Source organism: Antedon bifida, chromosome 10 (assembly GCF_963402885.1).
Source record: "Antedon bifida chromosome 10, ecAntBifi1.1, whole genome shotgun sequence".
Classification (NCBI taxonomy): domain Eukaryota; kingdom Metazoa; phylum Echinodermata; class Crinoidea; order Comatulida; family Antedonidae; genus Antedon; species Antedon bifida.
In genome coordinates this window covers 2622842-2640041 of record NC_136235.1, presented here as the reverse complement: position 1 = coordinate 2640041, position 17200 = coordinate 2622842, and the positions used below count along the sequence as shown (strand labels likewise).

Here is a 17200-nt window from a genome sequence, read left to right as displayed (position 1 = left end):
TGTGTTCTTAAAAAACAGGTGGTTGATTGTTACAATGGTTCATCCCGAATGAAACCATCTATACATGTATGTGACTTTAATATTATACGATGTCATAATCATATTTGCACTCCTGTAATATTGCCGCATGGGTGTGATCACACATGACTAGAATAACTTGGATTATTAACGCATTCCTAAGGTGCTGCAATGACATACCAAACCTCAACTGAAGACATACATGAATAATAAGTTGTAACTGATTGTAGTCATTTTCAATCAAGAATAGTAGATTTTAATTGTGTTCTGTCAGACTATCACTCAGTCTAGATTGGTAATTCATGTTACAAATAACATTATTAAGAATTCAACCGTGTAATAATCATTTGTGATTACTATAATTACTACTATATTAATTAATAAAAACATTTTAATTTAACAAAATATTAAAATTAGAAAAATAATGTTACACACCATTTTTCTACTTTGACTTGCAGTATAGTGAACTTTGTCAGTTTTGTATTTAAGTTAACTGTTTTCTATTTATATTTGTTTTTTTATAGTTTATCTGGATGCCCACATAAGGACAAAATTCCCCAAAAATGTAAGTAAATTTAAAACGGATTTTAGTCAAACTGTTTATTTGTTCACAAATTGCAAATTGTTCCATTTTGGTTTAGTTAGTTGTTTAAACAAAATTTCTCTGTACAAAATGAGTTGATATAATATTTGTTCTAATTTTGCTGGTTTCATATCTAATATTTTTGATGGCATCTTCATAGTTTGTTTATTTTAGAACAATTGAAAGATTTCATATGAATTAACAGTATATTCCTATAAAGATTCTGAAAATTAAAACCATATTTTAACATTAGTAGATTACCACTTCTGTAAAAAAACCCTAAATCCTGATCAAAAGTCAATAAATAAAATATTTGTTTCTACTTTTTCAACAATTAACAGTCACTTTGACAAAATATAACATAAATAATAATAAATCATAAAATAAATATAAATAAATCATATTGGAAATGTTGAAGTAAGGTAATATAAAAAAGAAAACTGGCATTTTTTATTTGTTTTCCTGTATTTTTCTTTCCTAAACATTTAAAATCCTGATAGGTATAGTTTTCTATAAGACAATGTAATGATATTCCAAAATAAAAAGATTAAATGAAATTAATATCTTTTTTTTACTATGTTTATATATTATTATTTTTCCTTATTACTTATGTGTAATTGTTTTGTTAACTTCTTATTATGTATTGATTGTTTTACGAGTCTGGGATTACTGGTAATTTATGAGTGGAAATAGGTTAACACTACGTTTTCTTCAGGCATCATTCTTAATTAGTTTTTCTTAAACACAGATCAGTCTTATTACTACTGTGTGAGGCGTTTGGCTTTTTGAGTTATTAATGTATAATTTGTCATGGAATTTTTTAGTTTTACACTAGCAAAATAGACTTCAGGAAACGACTTAATTATTATAAATTACTAAATCTTAATCCGTTAGATGCCATCTTAATCTTGTTTGTTTAATTTTTCATTTTAAATCAGTTTTAAGTGTTTTTAATCAAAAAGCAATTCAGTAAATTATTTTGAATTATTTATACCATGTTAATTTTTTATAACTAATATTTTGTAGTTGATTTTTGTTAACATGTTTTATTGTTTTATTCTTTGTTTTTCTTGTTGCACAGTACTTCAGATCCACGATCAAGTGTTAAAGTAAGCATATGTATATTTTTCATTAAATATTGCATTTTTGTTATTAATGTATACCATGTTTCAATGTTATATGAAGTAATATTACAGGGGCTAGACAAAATATCTCCAGCCCATATGCATACAGTTTCACTTACTGGGTGAGCCCCAAAAATCCAGAGTTCCCTTTTCCCACATAAACTAGGAAGATTTCCATGTACGAGGACAGTTACTTCATTTAAGAAGCTCTGTCTGTATCAAACTCTATGGGACAAAAACAAAATGATGTGCCCATATATGGATAGGATGATGTCATATCATTACCATAATTGGATATATCACTACCATATTTGTGTACATCACACTTTTTGTCAAACTAGTTTGCTAGTGTAGACAGAGCTTTAGATTGCAATGCTATAGCGGTCAGGTGCTTGCGTCCTTTTCACACACACACTACATCATCAATACTCAATAGTATAGTTTTGAAATTGTATTTATCATGCACATAAATCTTCATGTTTTATTGAATCAAGGTTTCTTCTAACACATTATGAAAAGTTTATAAATTGATGAAACTACTTTATTCATGTTGTGTTAGTATATAGTGCCAACATCCTTGATGGTAAGTTGACGGAAGATTGAAATATTACCCATAATGCCAAGAGCGTAATCTTTACCGAGATTCAAAAAGCAATTTCCTTTTCATACCAACTGTTGAGATAGTCCCTGATTGCTTAGCTTTCCATTAAAAATTGAGATGGAAACTGTATTCTAGACTTTTGTTTGGAATATATTTTGATCAAGTATTTTGTAGGCAGCAAATACGCCAGTCGCGTCCTTCTCTGTACTTGTAATATATTGATTACTTTTACTTTTCTCTGTGTGGTACTACTTTACATTCGCTGTTAAGTGATTTTGTCAAATCCAACATTTCTTTGTTATTGTTTGAAAATTCCGACTGACGTTTGAAATTACTTATTACAATATCTTTTCTGCGATATTTAATCCGTTTTAAATACTTGTACCAAATTAATAATTTAAGTAAATATCATTTAAAAGAAGCTTTTAAATTTATTGTTATTCTCTATATTCTTTGATTATTAAATTAATAAACATAATAAGTTATTCCTTTAGTTTTTGTTTAAATTAATATTTCACAAACTTAATTGATCTGCAAATTGTCCATACATTTTAAAATATTTATTTTCAGTATGGTAAAATAATAACTATAATAGTTTACACAGAATAACGTATGGACATAGTTTTCATGTATTAGATTGAACTCACACATGTACAAAAAATTAAAAAAATATATTATATTACTTTCAAACAAACAAAAAACTTTAAAAATAAATATACAGTGATGAAAGCATTTATTTACTGAGCTACAGCACTTTCTGAATTTGAATAATCTATAAAGAAACTTCTGACCAATCAGAGAGCAGCATAATAATGTTGCTATGATTCAAAAGTTTTGAAAGTTTGTGCACATGTGAAGAATCAACAGTCATTCAAACAACAGGAAGCAGCTTTTATTATTACAAAAAGTAAGTATTATTATAAATTACTTTTATTATGTGCTTTTAATGTAGGTCTAATCTAACTTTATAAACAAATTGGTGTATTGGGCTAAAATTAATTAGGAACCCTCATTGGTTGGTAGCCTAGTTTATATACAGCACTACTGAGTGAGTGACACTCAGTTGTGGTGGCTGGCAATGCTAGTAAGCCAATGCACAGGCAGGCTGGAATATCCCAGGCCTAGAAAAGTATAGCCTACTAGGTAGGGCAGGCTAGGCCTAGTATTACTGACAGTGACTAGGCCTACACTAGGGGCTAAATTAATTAATTTTAATAAAGGGTGATGCTAGGCCTCCTCTTGCAGCTTTTATTTTTGTTTTATTTTTCTATTTAATTCGTTAATTTAATGATTACCTTTCTCTTTTTTTCCACAATTCCAGATGGTTTCAGAAACTGTGAAAAGTTCAGCTCAAGAAGGGGTAAACAAATCTAAGGAAACAAGGAGGATGTAATGCTTAAATATATTTGTTTTTTTGTTAAACATAAATCTTCAAATAAGAAAATACTTACTTCTGGGCCTACATATTTCAAATAGACTAGCTAGGCCTATGCTAAATAAATAAAATATTAATTATTATATAAACATTAAAGATTTGAATAGAATATAATAATATTTTATAGGCTACTTTTTTCTAAACAATGATGACTTTTATTTTCATTTCTTTGAAACTATTATTTTATATTTTTAAGTTTTTTTGCTGAAGATGAATACATTTTACAATTTCTACCACTAGGCAATTAAATGATTTCTTTAGTACAGTTGAATAATTCTAATCAACAGGCTAACCTATTGAAAAGCACATCCAATTTATTAATTTTATTTATTGAAGAAAAGTATGTGATAAAATGGTTTGTACAGAATATCATATAGTCCTTTAGCTTAAGTTATAACAATATTCCATTATTGTGAGCTTTAATTTCCCCCTATGTTGTTAATGTTATTTCAACAAAAGATGATGACAATGTTTTATAAAATAAAGCTGTCAATTCTGTAACAGAAGTAAATTAATTTCTAGTTCATTTTTGTTTGTTCATTAATCAGCGTTTTGAGAACTTGTTTCTCCAATAAACATGTCACTCCCATCAAAGTATTATTGCTTGCAAATTCTGTGTATTGATGCCCATTGAAATAATGTAATAGTCAATGCATAGGAAACAAATTGAAACATATTGAAATTTATTTTAATGATGAATGAATATTCCTCATTTAAAATCAATAAAATAAAACTCTTTTGTAAGTGTGATCCTGATTGTTGAAACAAGGCTCAGGGACCAGCTAGAAAACTTAGAAACTATCTGAAATACAACTGGAGTAGTTGATAAACAAGTTTATTCCTGGGATCTCCTTAAAATTCTTGCCAAGTTGTTTTTACTGATCCAATCAACATAATTAGCTATACTCAATCAACCAATCAGTACGCTGGATTACATCCCACCTGTTCATGGAACTTTAATATCCCAGAATTTTCAAAGGTAATAATCGCAAGTAGGAGAATTGAAGATAATATATGTAATAAGTTTCGCTTGAGATGTTTTGAGTTTTCATTTACAAATTGGCGGATACATTTCGTTGATTTCCGTTAAATTATTCAATATAATTATGAATTGGAAATGTAAAAGGAAGACATTTATGATTAATATTGATAGAAAATGATTAACTTGCTCATTATATTATTAATTAAATGTGTATCTCTTACATTTCTCTTTCTCCATATTTATTAAGTAATATTTTATTATGAATTTGTATTACAAATTATAGTGTGGGTGTTACAATAATATTTCTATCATTATGTTATTAGTATGAACTAAAAAAATATACATATCATACAGTTAAGTGTGATACACTTACTAAATGTAATCAATTCAAAAAGTGTTTTTTCTACCTACACCATCCAGTTTACTATATAATAATAATAATTAATAGAGGAATTATTTTTATAGTTGTAGTCTGCATCTCTCAAAATGTTGGTGCAAAATTTTGGAAAAGTTTCAGAGCTTTCATCCTTAGATTTTAATCACATACACAAATATTGCGTCTCATCAACAAGGTTGACAGTCTAGCTTTTATATTAACAAATGAAATTAAATATATCTAAGGAAAGAATAAAAATATTGCCAGATTTTCATTTTTTACTGTCAATATTGGTATTATTTATTTTAAATAATAAAGATGATGTAAATAAAATAGATATGACTTAAATCTACATCAAAAGTTATATAAATTAAAAAGAACAGCATCACTTTTAACAAATAGCGAGGAAGAAAATGGTGCATAGGTGATTGTTTTAAGGAAACGGTGTTAATAGTATCCACTTTTGTAATGATAAATAACACAAATGAATGTTAATAAGTTTGATTAGTGGGCAGGTGGAAGTGACAAGTTGTTACGTCATTTACACCTGTACTTTAGCTGGTGGCTATAATTCTACTAATATAATTGGATAGTATTGGTTGTAATGTATAAAATGAGTGTTATCTATGTTTCATTAATGCTGTCTTAACAGTTTGCTTCGGGCCTAATGCTCTGTCTACATTATCAAACTTGATGTGACAAAAAATGTGATGTGTCCATATATGGACATGATGATGTCATATCACTACAAATTATTTGGGCATATCACACTTTTATTTGTCAAAATAGTTTGATAGTGTAGACAGAGCTTTACAATACAGTTAGGTTTCACAATCTTGTTCAAGTACAATAACTACCTATAATAACAAAATTACATTTTTTTGATATACCAAATATTCAACATTAAAAGCTTTACCTAACAGCATACATACTATTTGTTCGTTCATGGTACCCTGGTTGTGTGTTTTTGCTTAAGGACACAAGCACCTACTTAAAGCGCAACTTACCTGCAGGCTGGCTAAAGCAATTTGAATAAACAATTCTTAAGCTCTGTCTACACTATCAAACTAGTTTGACAAAAAAAAATGTGCCCAAATATGGTAGTGATATGCTTAAATATGGTAGTGATATGACATCATGTTCATATATGGGCCACACATTTTGTTGTCGCATAAAGTTTGATAGTGTAGACAGGGCTTTAAACATATCACATCACAGAACTATTGGTGCTGAAATGTGAATCAATTTGTCAGACATATTAATTTATTATAGCATGTGATATTTTAATTGAATTAAAATAAAACTGGATTTGAAATAAAGATGAGCAAAACTATTTTAATATAAATATTATTTAGATATAATGTTTTTATTTGCTTAATGTTCTGTTTTTTTTAGATGCCCAACGCCTGGTTGTACTGGCAAAGGTCATGTAAACAGTAACAGGAATTCACACAGAAGGTGAGCTCACAATTTAAAATAATTATAACGTCTAGTAGTTGAAACTTTTGTTACATTCAAACATAGATTTGTTGGTTTCTTTTCTGGTTTATGTTATTACACTAGTTATTTTATGACCCTTTTTTGTGCTGTATCTTTAATATTATTTTTGCCTGTTCTGTAAGTTGTGTACATCAATCATTGTGTGTGCCAGATTTATCTGTACCAGTTTCTTTGAGCTGTACCAGTTTCTTTGAGCTGTACCAGTTAAACCGTGCTATTTTTCAGATAAAAATACCAGTTATTGTATTCCGTATCAGTTATACCATCATACTGATCACATACATGTACCGGTAACTGGGTTCTGTACTGGTTTTTCTGTTCTTCCTAACATTGAGTTAGTCTGTATGGAACTAGTTATGTGATCATCTGTGTGTATCATGTTTCCATGGTAATCAGGTACTATCACAACTTGATGATTTGTATACAGGAGCATTCATTCAGTCCTAGTTTATTTAGCGTATCGTCTTACAACTAAAATGTCGTAAACACACAAACCCTCGGTTTGTTAACGTTTATGAATCGGACAATGCAATTTGTATCTTTTATTTTATGTTATCATTTTGCAATTTGATATCAAGTTGTGTTTTTTAATCTTAAAAATGTAAACCAAAGCATATATTGAATGCATTACATTTCTTATGTGTTCTTTTTTCTTTCTAGCTTGTCTGGCTGTCCAATTGCGGCTGCCGAGAAGACTACTAAGGGATCTCGAGATAGTGGCTTGACAGCGGCTCAAGCTCTAGCTCAGAGCAGGGCTCAAGTTAACAGGTTAGTGACTTACTAATGCAACATTAGGCCTACCTGACAGAACTAAAGCAAAAGGGATTGTTCTTCACTTCCTTGGCTTACCCAGGCCAGGTTTTCAGAACTAAATTCATTAAATTTATGTAAACCAAGCCTTCTGTAACTTCTAGTGGAGCTGATTTCGTAATGGAGCTGTAGCTTTCATAGTTGATGTTCCAATGTCCAGGGTTCAAGCCTGACCAACATAACTGTTTCTACTCTACTCTCTAAACCTCAATCAGTTTATACATGCTGTAATTGGCCAGCTATGTGTATGAAATAAAAAATGTAAAAAATAACCAATTTTTTTTTGTCTATTTTAGGCCAACTGGAATGTGTTTTGTAAAGCAAGATGTTCCATCCCAGGGATACGTTCCCCTTTTACAGCGAAGCAACTTGGACTACATGTACGATGGGCCTAGCCATACATTCCAGAGCACAGCTCACAAACGCATTGCACCAAAAATCATCAGTCCTGACATACCACCAGTTAAACGATTGCCTCTACCGAGTGACTATGAAAAAAGTAAAGTTGATAATACGATTAATTCATCAGCTGCACATCTCGCAGCCTCAGCAATAAACCTTTCAATCCGTGCGCCACGTATGGATACGGTTTACAACAACCAATCGGCTCCTTCCCCTCCTCAGGTTCAATCTCAGCCTATCGTATCGGTACCGTCCCCTATTATCCATCACCAAACTCAAGTATCTCAACCACCTCAACCGTCAACGCATCAGATACCCGTACCGCAACCGACAAGTCACGAAGTAATGAAAGTTGATTCAAACGGCACGCTAGATCTGAGCATGAGAACCACGTCCACTGTGAAACATTCCGAGCCACATAGGTCGTTGACCTCGATGGCACCAAGCGTTCAACAACCGACCTACTCAAGCCCACCAACGCTTCTGACCATTCCAAGAACGTATGATCACTCACCGAATCTTAATGAACAACCTCAACAAAATCTGCCCTTGTCACAAACATGGTATCCACCTCCTGTTCAAAACAATGATGAAAGGTAAGACATATAATAATTCACATTCTACTAACATTGTTGTTTTACAGATGACTAAATAAACCTCCTTATCTATCAAACGTACTCAAATTTATTATCGTATATTCTTGACTAATTTGATTCAAATTCTTTACTGACTAACAAAAGAAAACTATATAGTTTTATGATTAATAAACCCAATTTAAAGAACTTGTATAGCAATTATTAACAAAATATTTTCATTATCACTAACATTATCAATGATAACTAATCAACTGCAGACTAACACCTTGCATGATGACATAATGTAAACAATTCATTGTTATTACTAATAATATATTATTAAGGATGTTTTTAACAGTAGAAACAGAGTTTTCACTTAAAAAGGTACAGAAGTATTAACATAAGAACCTTAAACTAGTTTTAACTAAAATCTATGTTTGCAATTGATTCTTTTTGTGTCTAATGCTATTGTTTTTTTTATGATAAAAGTGTTTCTTTCTTTCTGTATACTTTCCCTTAAACGTTTTCGTATCAGGTTAATGATTATAATGTTGTTCATTAAAACCTGAATAATTTTTCATACTAATTTTCATTAAAACCATCTTGCACTTTTATCTTGCTGTGCGGCATTGGATTATCCAGTTACGCTGCTGCTATGTCCCACAAGTTTCCTCTTTATCAGCCTCCTCCTCCGTTTCATAAACAACCTTACCCTGACCCTCAAAAGCGGGATCACCTAAGGTAGGCTATCACGTTGGTGGTATATGTAAGGTGTTGTTATTTGTACTGGGGTGTTTTGTAGGGTTATGGTGTATTTGTAGTAACTTGTTTAGCTATGTTTTGCATGCATGTATACACTTTTTAATGCATTTAAAGTATATTTAACGTTCTTTCCCATTGGATCATTGAAAATATATTAAATATTATTAATTAATTGATTTTAAACGTCGGGATAATTATTGTTTTCACGAACGAAGCTCTCGCATGTTTGTAGTAAACATTATGATAAGGATAAAACTAGTTAATAACACCGTCGGTGTCACTTAATTAAATATTCGTTTTTAATAAGGAAATTATTATTTTGTTAGAAAATGGTAACGATACCCACAACATTGTCATTTTCTCAGTAATTTGCCTTTGGATTTAAATAGAGCCTTGCTTATATTCTATTGTTTTGTTTCACAAAGTATATCATCTTTTCTTTGCTTCTATTTTTGTGTAAAAAACATGTTTACTTTTTTTATTCAATATTAGGACTGGTAGTAATTTGTGGTGCATGTTTAGTGGATATTTTATAGGTTTTTTTGTACATTGCATGTTTTTTTTATTTTTCTGTAAAATTAAAATGTGTGGAATTTCTTACATCTGAAATTGTTGTACAGTTTTCTTATGTATGATCTTGTTATCACAGCCTTTACATATTATTTGTCAAATTGTTCACACCTCACATAGGTTATTGTAAATATTTTATTTTATAAATATTGAATATATAATTACTTTCATCTCTTCTTAATTTACGTTGGCTTTATTACATTTTTGTTGGAATTTTATAAAATCACTGATAATTATAAAAAAAACATCATATACATTTTGATTGACTATATTATATTTCATTCTTAATTTTATATTTTTTTAATGATGCAAAATTTAGTACCTTTCTAATGTAATTTTATTCTATAACCCTTTTCATTTTACTAAATAAACTACGTATTTTCCTATTGCTGATATTGAAAGATAATTTCAACCAACATACTATAGTACCAGGGAGGTATAATTACCTCCCTGATAGTACAGTATCTTTAAATTATAAATTTATAATTTTATAATAATAAATTAGCTTTTTTAGTTATAACTATTACCTCCATTGAATAACTATTCTCATTCTGATACTGTGACTCTTGTATGTTAATATTGAACTGTAACAATCAATATCAACTTCTTTCAATGTACACTTGGCTAGTTCTCGCCGGGAAAACTTGTAAATTAACGTTAACTTATTTGTTTTGCACAGCTGTCCAACGCCAGGATGCGACGGCTCGGGTCATGTGACCGGTAACTATTCTTCTCATCGGAGGTACATACATTTCAAATAGAATTTACGTGTGTTATAGGTCATAGGTTAATCATTAGAAAGTGATTGTTTTATTTGATAATGAAACAGTAATTTATGATAATTAGGCATAGAGTTGTGTACTTAAGTATTATTTAATTAATGACCTATTATGGTTTTTGTGGTGTACTGTATGTTTTATACTTAAGGTCATCTAGTTATAATGGGGATACACATTTATTTTGAGTTGTAGAATATATATTCAGTAAGGAGTAGACAAGATTATTCATTTAAATTACTATTATAGTTAAACTGTGAGTGTATCAATTTATTGGCCAGACTTGTGTCTGTTGAGAGGTAGCACAGTGTAGTATGCAATGTACTTGTTTCAAATGGATAGGAGAACTAAATATTCTATGTGAATATATATCTAATGCTCTGTCTACACTATCAAACTTTATGTGACAAAAACAAATGTGATGTGCCCATATATGGACACAATGATGTCTTATCATTACCATATTTGGGCATATCACTACCATATTTGGTAGTGTAAACTAGTTTGATAGTGTAGACAGAGTTTAAGTTAATAAAGCACACATTCACCTAGAAGTGGATTGGACTATAACCTATACCTGGTTTTAGTAACTGTTATTAATCCAATCAAAAGTAAACCATACTACTTTTAATTTTTTATAATACTAATTTATTGCAAAATACTGAAACTGAATAACAAATGCACTTCTAATCATCTAACACTTTCTACTTTAGTAATTTAAATTAATACTTTTAAACTTTACATCACTTTCATTCATTATCATAACATTTTATTAATTATACTAATAACAGGATTCTGAGGTTTATACAATTTGTGCATATTTCTTATTTTGTGTTATTGTAAATAGTTTAATATGCTATTGTTTGTTCTTGTACAGCTTATCTGGTTGTCCAAACGCAGACAAGTCTCAAATAGTGCAAGGGTCGCAAGATCTACGGTAAGCAAAAGCAATAATTGCAACTTGCATGTGTAGGACATGCAGCTAATAATAACATGAGGATGTTGGCATCTATGCATCGCTTGCCATCCATGCATTGCTTAACATATTAGTAAACAAACATACTACTAACGGAACCACCTATGTTAAGGTTGGGTTACTTTAGGCTTATGGCCTATGATACAGGCATAATAATGTGATATGTATGTGAGACTGTATCATAGAAGTTGCCTATTATGCTGTACATAAATTATCGATACAGAACCGAGAATCTGCTGACAGAACACATTGAGAATGATGGGAGTGAAACATAGCAGAGGAAACTTTGGCTTACTCCATTAACTGACAAAAGTACAGTTTTATTGGTTATAACTTATTTTATATATCTGTATTCATATTTGTTTATTCTACAACTAAACACAAAAAAATCAATACTATTTGTGAGATCATGTGTTTAGTCAGATTGGTAAAAAAAAAAGTGAATTATGAAATATCCCGGCTGAAACCACGCTTTCTTCAAATATTTACATATTGGATAATCGTAGGCAGTCAATTGTTAAAATCATTAATATATCCTAACTTCTGTTCACTTTAATATTCTGTGTGCACACATGTTACAATGTACAGGTGCAGTACTATGATACCTGCACATTCTAATGCTAAATCCATAACACTATGTGACATGTGTAAATTTACTAGGTGTCCCACAATTGGTTGTGATGGCTCTGGCCACGTGACCGGCAATTACTCGTCTCATCGCAGCCTTTCTGGCTGTCCACGAGCCAAAAAGAAGGGTCTTTCGCCGGTTAAGAAAGAAGGAAGCGCCGAAGAAGATGAACTACTTATCAAGTGAGTTGACATGTGCTTATTGGGGCATGTAAATATACCCTGCATCTTGGCATGTTGCTGTATTTTGTATACTAAAAAATGTTAAAGCAAAAGAAAAATATGTAGCCATTATAATATCCAAGCTATTGCAGTATATTCCATGCAACCCAATAGCCTCGTTGTGTTGTAATTTTCTTGTGGGAGGAAGTAGGGGGTTTTGGTGCAATCATGTATGCACCTGTTTTTAATGAATATTTAAAACGATCATATCACCGTCATACATTATCCAGTTAAACCATTTGTTATAATAATACGTCATCAGTTTGTTATTACATAATAATTATTACTAATGCTAACAATATCAATCATTCTAATTCACAAACTACTAAAAATAATAATTGAAAAGAAATTCCATTTATAGTTTAGGGGTGGTTTTTTGGTACCGGTATTGACTAAATAAGTAATAAATAAGTTATATTTCTTTTTTCTAAAATTCTTTAGTTTAGTTCTATATTTCTTTGTCTTTTAAAATCTTTGCTAGGTGCCCTATTCCAGGCTGCGATGGCACTGGTCATATCACGGGCAAGTATGCGTCACATCGTAGCGCGTCAGGTTGCCCGAATGCGGCTCGGGCTGGCTACAACGGCCCCCAACAGTCTGTACCTAAGGATAATATAGCTAATTACATGCTTCTGGAAAATAATGAGAATGTGGCACCTTTGTCAATTCCAAAACGAACGATGAAGATTGAACCAACGATGAAGTAAGTAGCGTAGGGATTTGAATGTAGCTAATAGGATCTTCCTTCTTCCACTCAACGGTTTTATGTTACGTACTTTTTACAAATTAGTTATTGTGTCAATAATCTTTAAAACAAGACTAACAACAATTTACCATATCGCATAATCCCCCCATAATGCTTTGCTTTGGTTGCCATACAGGTTTCAGACATTTGTGTGACAACCATTGCAATGCTAGCACCTGAGCTAATATTAGAATACATCCCGTATTTTGCTCCCTCGCTGGCTATGCGATATGGCGAATTCTACGAATCCTCCGCTGCATTTGGTTCCAGGACAATGAATTCATTGTCCTCTGGGGTATTGTGTGAAAATTTATGTATTGTAAGTGATGTTAATGTATCGTGAAATATATAACAAAATTAAACAATTTTAGAAAAAAGAAATATTATTTTTGCAATTCCATTTTTCAAATTCAAATGTTAGTTTAACAAAACTACTAACTATCTATCTATCAAAGTAATGAGTGATTGTAAGATTTAATGCAATGAAAAATAATATACACAATAAAAGACATTTATTTCACATCAACATTTTCATTAATTAATGACTTTTCCATCCAAATTACGAAAAGAAAGATTCCCAAAGTGAAATGATCCATGTAGGTGTGCGGCTTTTGGGATCATCTATTGTATTAATGTTGAGGTTATAAATCAAATAAAAATTATTCAGTATTTAAATAATAACAGAATGTATATGCATGATTCTGCATGTATGTTAGTTGCTTTTGATTCTCCCTCCATTCTGGTAACAGAAAAAAACACCAAAATATGTTTATTCGCAGTGATATGAAAAAGTACTCAATGTCGCAATCTTTAGAATTTTAGCTCTACTAAATACTGTGTGTCAAAAAGCATGTAGAAATGATTAATTGTGATGAGCATACAACATCCTAACACATTTAGTGACATCCCAACTAAAATAGAAGAAAAATGTTGTAATAATATTTTGTATTTGTTAAATTATGTGTATCACTCTTAATATTTGTTCCAACAATCATCAGTATCTGAGGAAAATAGGTAAAACATGGATAGCTGACCAATATCCTTTCACCAGATATAACCAACTTATTCTTTATATTTGTCTGTGCTATCATGATGTGTAATAACAAACAAAAAATCATTTTTGTGATGCCTTGCTAGTTTTTGTTTATGATATTGATAGATGAAAACCAATCAGTGTTGAAATAGTTTGTGTACACATTAAACTTGACATGTTGAAAAATATGATGTGTACATGAATATGGTTCACACAAAATCTTATACTATCATTCAATTATTGTCTATAAAGTGGTATCCACCCTTTGTCTATTATTTCATACACCACCTTTAATAATCATCACCCTAATTATTTTTAATATAACATAAACAAATAAATAATATAACCGATATAATTTCTTTTGTAGTCTTCCAGATTCTCCAATATATTCTCCACAAAAGAAGACAAGCATGGACAATCAATTTACAGAAACTGCTACTCCTCCTCCTGTTGTTGCCGTGGTACCAGAAAATACATTTGATAATGGTAATACATATAATTATTATTCATGTTAAGATTCCTAGTGTGACATCAAAAAGCTCTTTTGGTAATCACAGGAGTTTCCTGACATGTTGGTTCATCATCCCGCCTCTGCACATATATAGACATGATGATGTCATATCACTACCACATTTGAGCATATCCCTACCATATTTGGGCACATCACACTTTTTACAAACTATTTTTATATTGTTGACAGAGTTTTCCCATGCTCCTGATATTTATGTTTCCAAGATAAGACGTCTGGAAGTAAAGTATCCAGGTTACTTTATACACAGGAACACAAAATATGTTTAATAATTTATATCAAAAATGATTTTATTTTCAGAAATTGAAAATGATGAAGAAATGAAAATAATAGACCAAGAGATTTTAGACCTGCAAACCAGTAATAAACAAACCGAATCGTCGATGATAAAATTACGTACACAGATCGCATCGATGGAAACCAAACTAAAACAATCGGAGCAAGAACACGAGGTCATGATGGAGAAACATAAATCGCTAGACAAACAGTTAGAAGAATTACGTACCGGACTTATGCGACACATATCTGGAGGAAAGGAAGTTCAGCTTGATAAAACAACCGGCAACGCCGATAGCCTGCAGTCGTTGATATCTACCCTGAAGAACATGTATGCTGAAAAGACTGACGGAGGTCAAAGGTTCAACACGCCGCATTTAAACAATGAGAATTCTGCCACAGATATTTCTGCTGTTCCGGTTCAATGAGTTTTAGGTTGCTAAGTTGAACTTTAAAGTTTTCAAATTTAATGTAAATTAATTCCATTAGTTTAAAAACAATATTGAGAACCAGGCTAATGTAACCACACGAAAAAGGTTATGAATTATGTGTGAAAACAGTGCTATTATTTAGTCATCTCTTGAAACATTACAAATTTGCCATCTATTTTGGCATAACAAATTTTAATTATGATGCTATTAAATTGTTTTCTTAATAAATTATCTTTTGCGGATTAATTTTTGAGAATATAAATCAATTTGAAGTATGTAGCACATTTTTTGACACTTGAAATGAAATCAATTAACAAAATATCTACTAGATAAATTATGTATACCAACTTATCTTATGAAAAACTAAAATACCTTTATCACTGGATCACTAAAATTGTTAAACTTTTGTGAGGTGGATATTTTGAGAGAAAAAAAGACTATTAATTTGTAATTGATTTTTATAAGATTGAAATACAGTAAGTGGCTATAAATAAATGTAAATATGCCAACATTGCTATAATGTTATAGATACATAGTGACCTTTAACCTTTAACCTTTGTTGTAGTTATGTTAGTTGTATTTGTTACCACGTCAACTACTACTATGTGACAATGGTATGGTTACCTTAATACTTTAGTAGCAAATATTCGCCATGTAAATATAGTAGCTATAAATATTCATTTTGTGTAATTTACATAATTAAATATTCAACAGTTTGTAGATATGGGTGTGTTTTCAGTGGTAGTCAAAAACAGTCATTCCATAGCTAAATTCCTCATTTTTTGTTTGCGTTATTTTCAAATTAAAATGCCACATACTTTAGAACTGAACTAATGGAGTAAAAATGTTATTTGTAATTCAGTATATTTATTTAAAATTACTAGTTTTTTTTTAAAAATGTTTAACTATGTATCGAAGTAAAGTGTGTATTGTATGGTTGAAATGTTTGTAATTTCATTATGTATTTCTTTTTTTTATGTACATACAAAGAATTTGTTTACTATATACTATCTAGTTAAAAGCCTAATAGATTGTAATTCTTTTGTTTAAATTTGAAAATACTGAATTACGTAAGTTGATTGTTAAAGAAATATATTGTTAACTGTCTGTATTGTTTTTATAAATTTTACAAAATTCCCGACATTTTGTTTACATTTAAGAAAATAGATGACATAAGTTTGTAATTTTAACATTTTTGTTTCATATTTCAATTTGGCTTTTGAATTTTGTTGGTGCTTACAATTTTATTAACATTGTTTAGTTAAAAAACGACAAAATATGCTATTAAATATTCCCTTTTATCTTTGTGAGGGTAACTTAACTTAATTGTTATTAAAACACAAATAGTATTAGTAAGTTTTTATTTATTGAAATTTGATTACTTCATTCATTCTGAATTCAATGTAGTGTTTGCCGAATTGTGTAAGAACTTTTCAACAAGTTTAGTGATATATTTGTTGAGTTGAGGTGTCCCCTTAATAGTGGTTCTACTATAATGATAGTGGTACGTCTGCATCAAGTCTATATTACACTATGGGCATTGTGCATTGAAGTGGATATGTGCAATATTTTAACTTTTTATTCAGGATTGTTTTGTTTATCTTGAACATAAGATGATAATTACATTAGTAGTTTATGTGCTGAATGTAAAAACACAAGCCATATTTAAAATACATTCAAAGAATAATGTTTTTAAGCTTGAAAATAATGTAAACATTTGATTATTCGCAAAGTAGCATAATTAAAAGAAGGGGAATGTTAAAATGGTTGTTTATTTGTATTATTATTTATTTTTGTGCTAAAATAATGTCACATAAGAAACCCCATAATGCATTGCTTCAGCTCTT

The 17200-nt window shown here is 30.3% G+C and overlaps 1 protein-coding gene across 3 annotated transcripts in view; it reads left to right on the top strand.

Moving 5' to 3' along the window:
* The window catches only part of LOC144854803 (uncharacterized), a 49423-nt gene extending 32306 nt beyond the window's left edge, over nucleotides 1-17117 (top strand). Inside the window, exons 10-21 of one of the 3 annotated variants that reach the window (XM_078712789.1) lie at nucleotides 543-583; nucleotides 1683-1710; nucleotides 6515-6577; nucleotides 7280-7387; nucleotides 7726-8427; nucleotides 9049-9147; nucleotides 10418-10480; nucleotides 11392-11451; nucleotides 12151-12300; nucleotides 12821-13042; nucleotides 14485-14603; nucleotides 14947-17117. In XM_078712789.1, coding sequence (XP_078568915.1) covers nucleotides 543-583; nucleotides 1683-1710; nucleotides 6515-6577; nucleotides 7280-7387; nucleotides 7726-8427; nucleotides 9049-9147; nucleotides 10418-10480; nucleotides 11392-11451; nucleotides 12151-12300; nucleotides 12821-13042; nucleotides 14485-14603; nucleotides 14947-15350 — 2059 coding nt within the window. In that variant the 3' untranslated portion in view covers nucleotides 15351-17117. The remainder of the gene's footprint in view (nucleotides 1-542; nucleotides 584-1682; nucleotides 1711-6514; nucleotides 6578-7279; nucleotides 7388-7725; nucleotides 8428-9048; nucleotides 9148-10417; nucleotides 10481-11391; nucleotides 11452-12150; nucleotides 12301-12820; nucleotides 13043-14484; nucleotides 14604-14946) is intronic. The other 2 variants (XM_078712791.1, XM_078712790.1) reach the window with 2 other exon arrangements.
* Nucleotides 17118-17200: the final 83 nt, after the last annotated feature.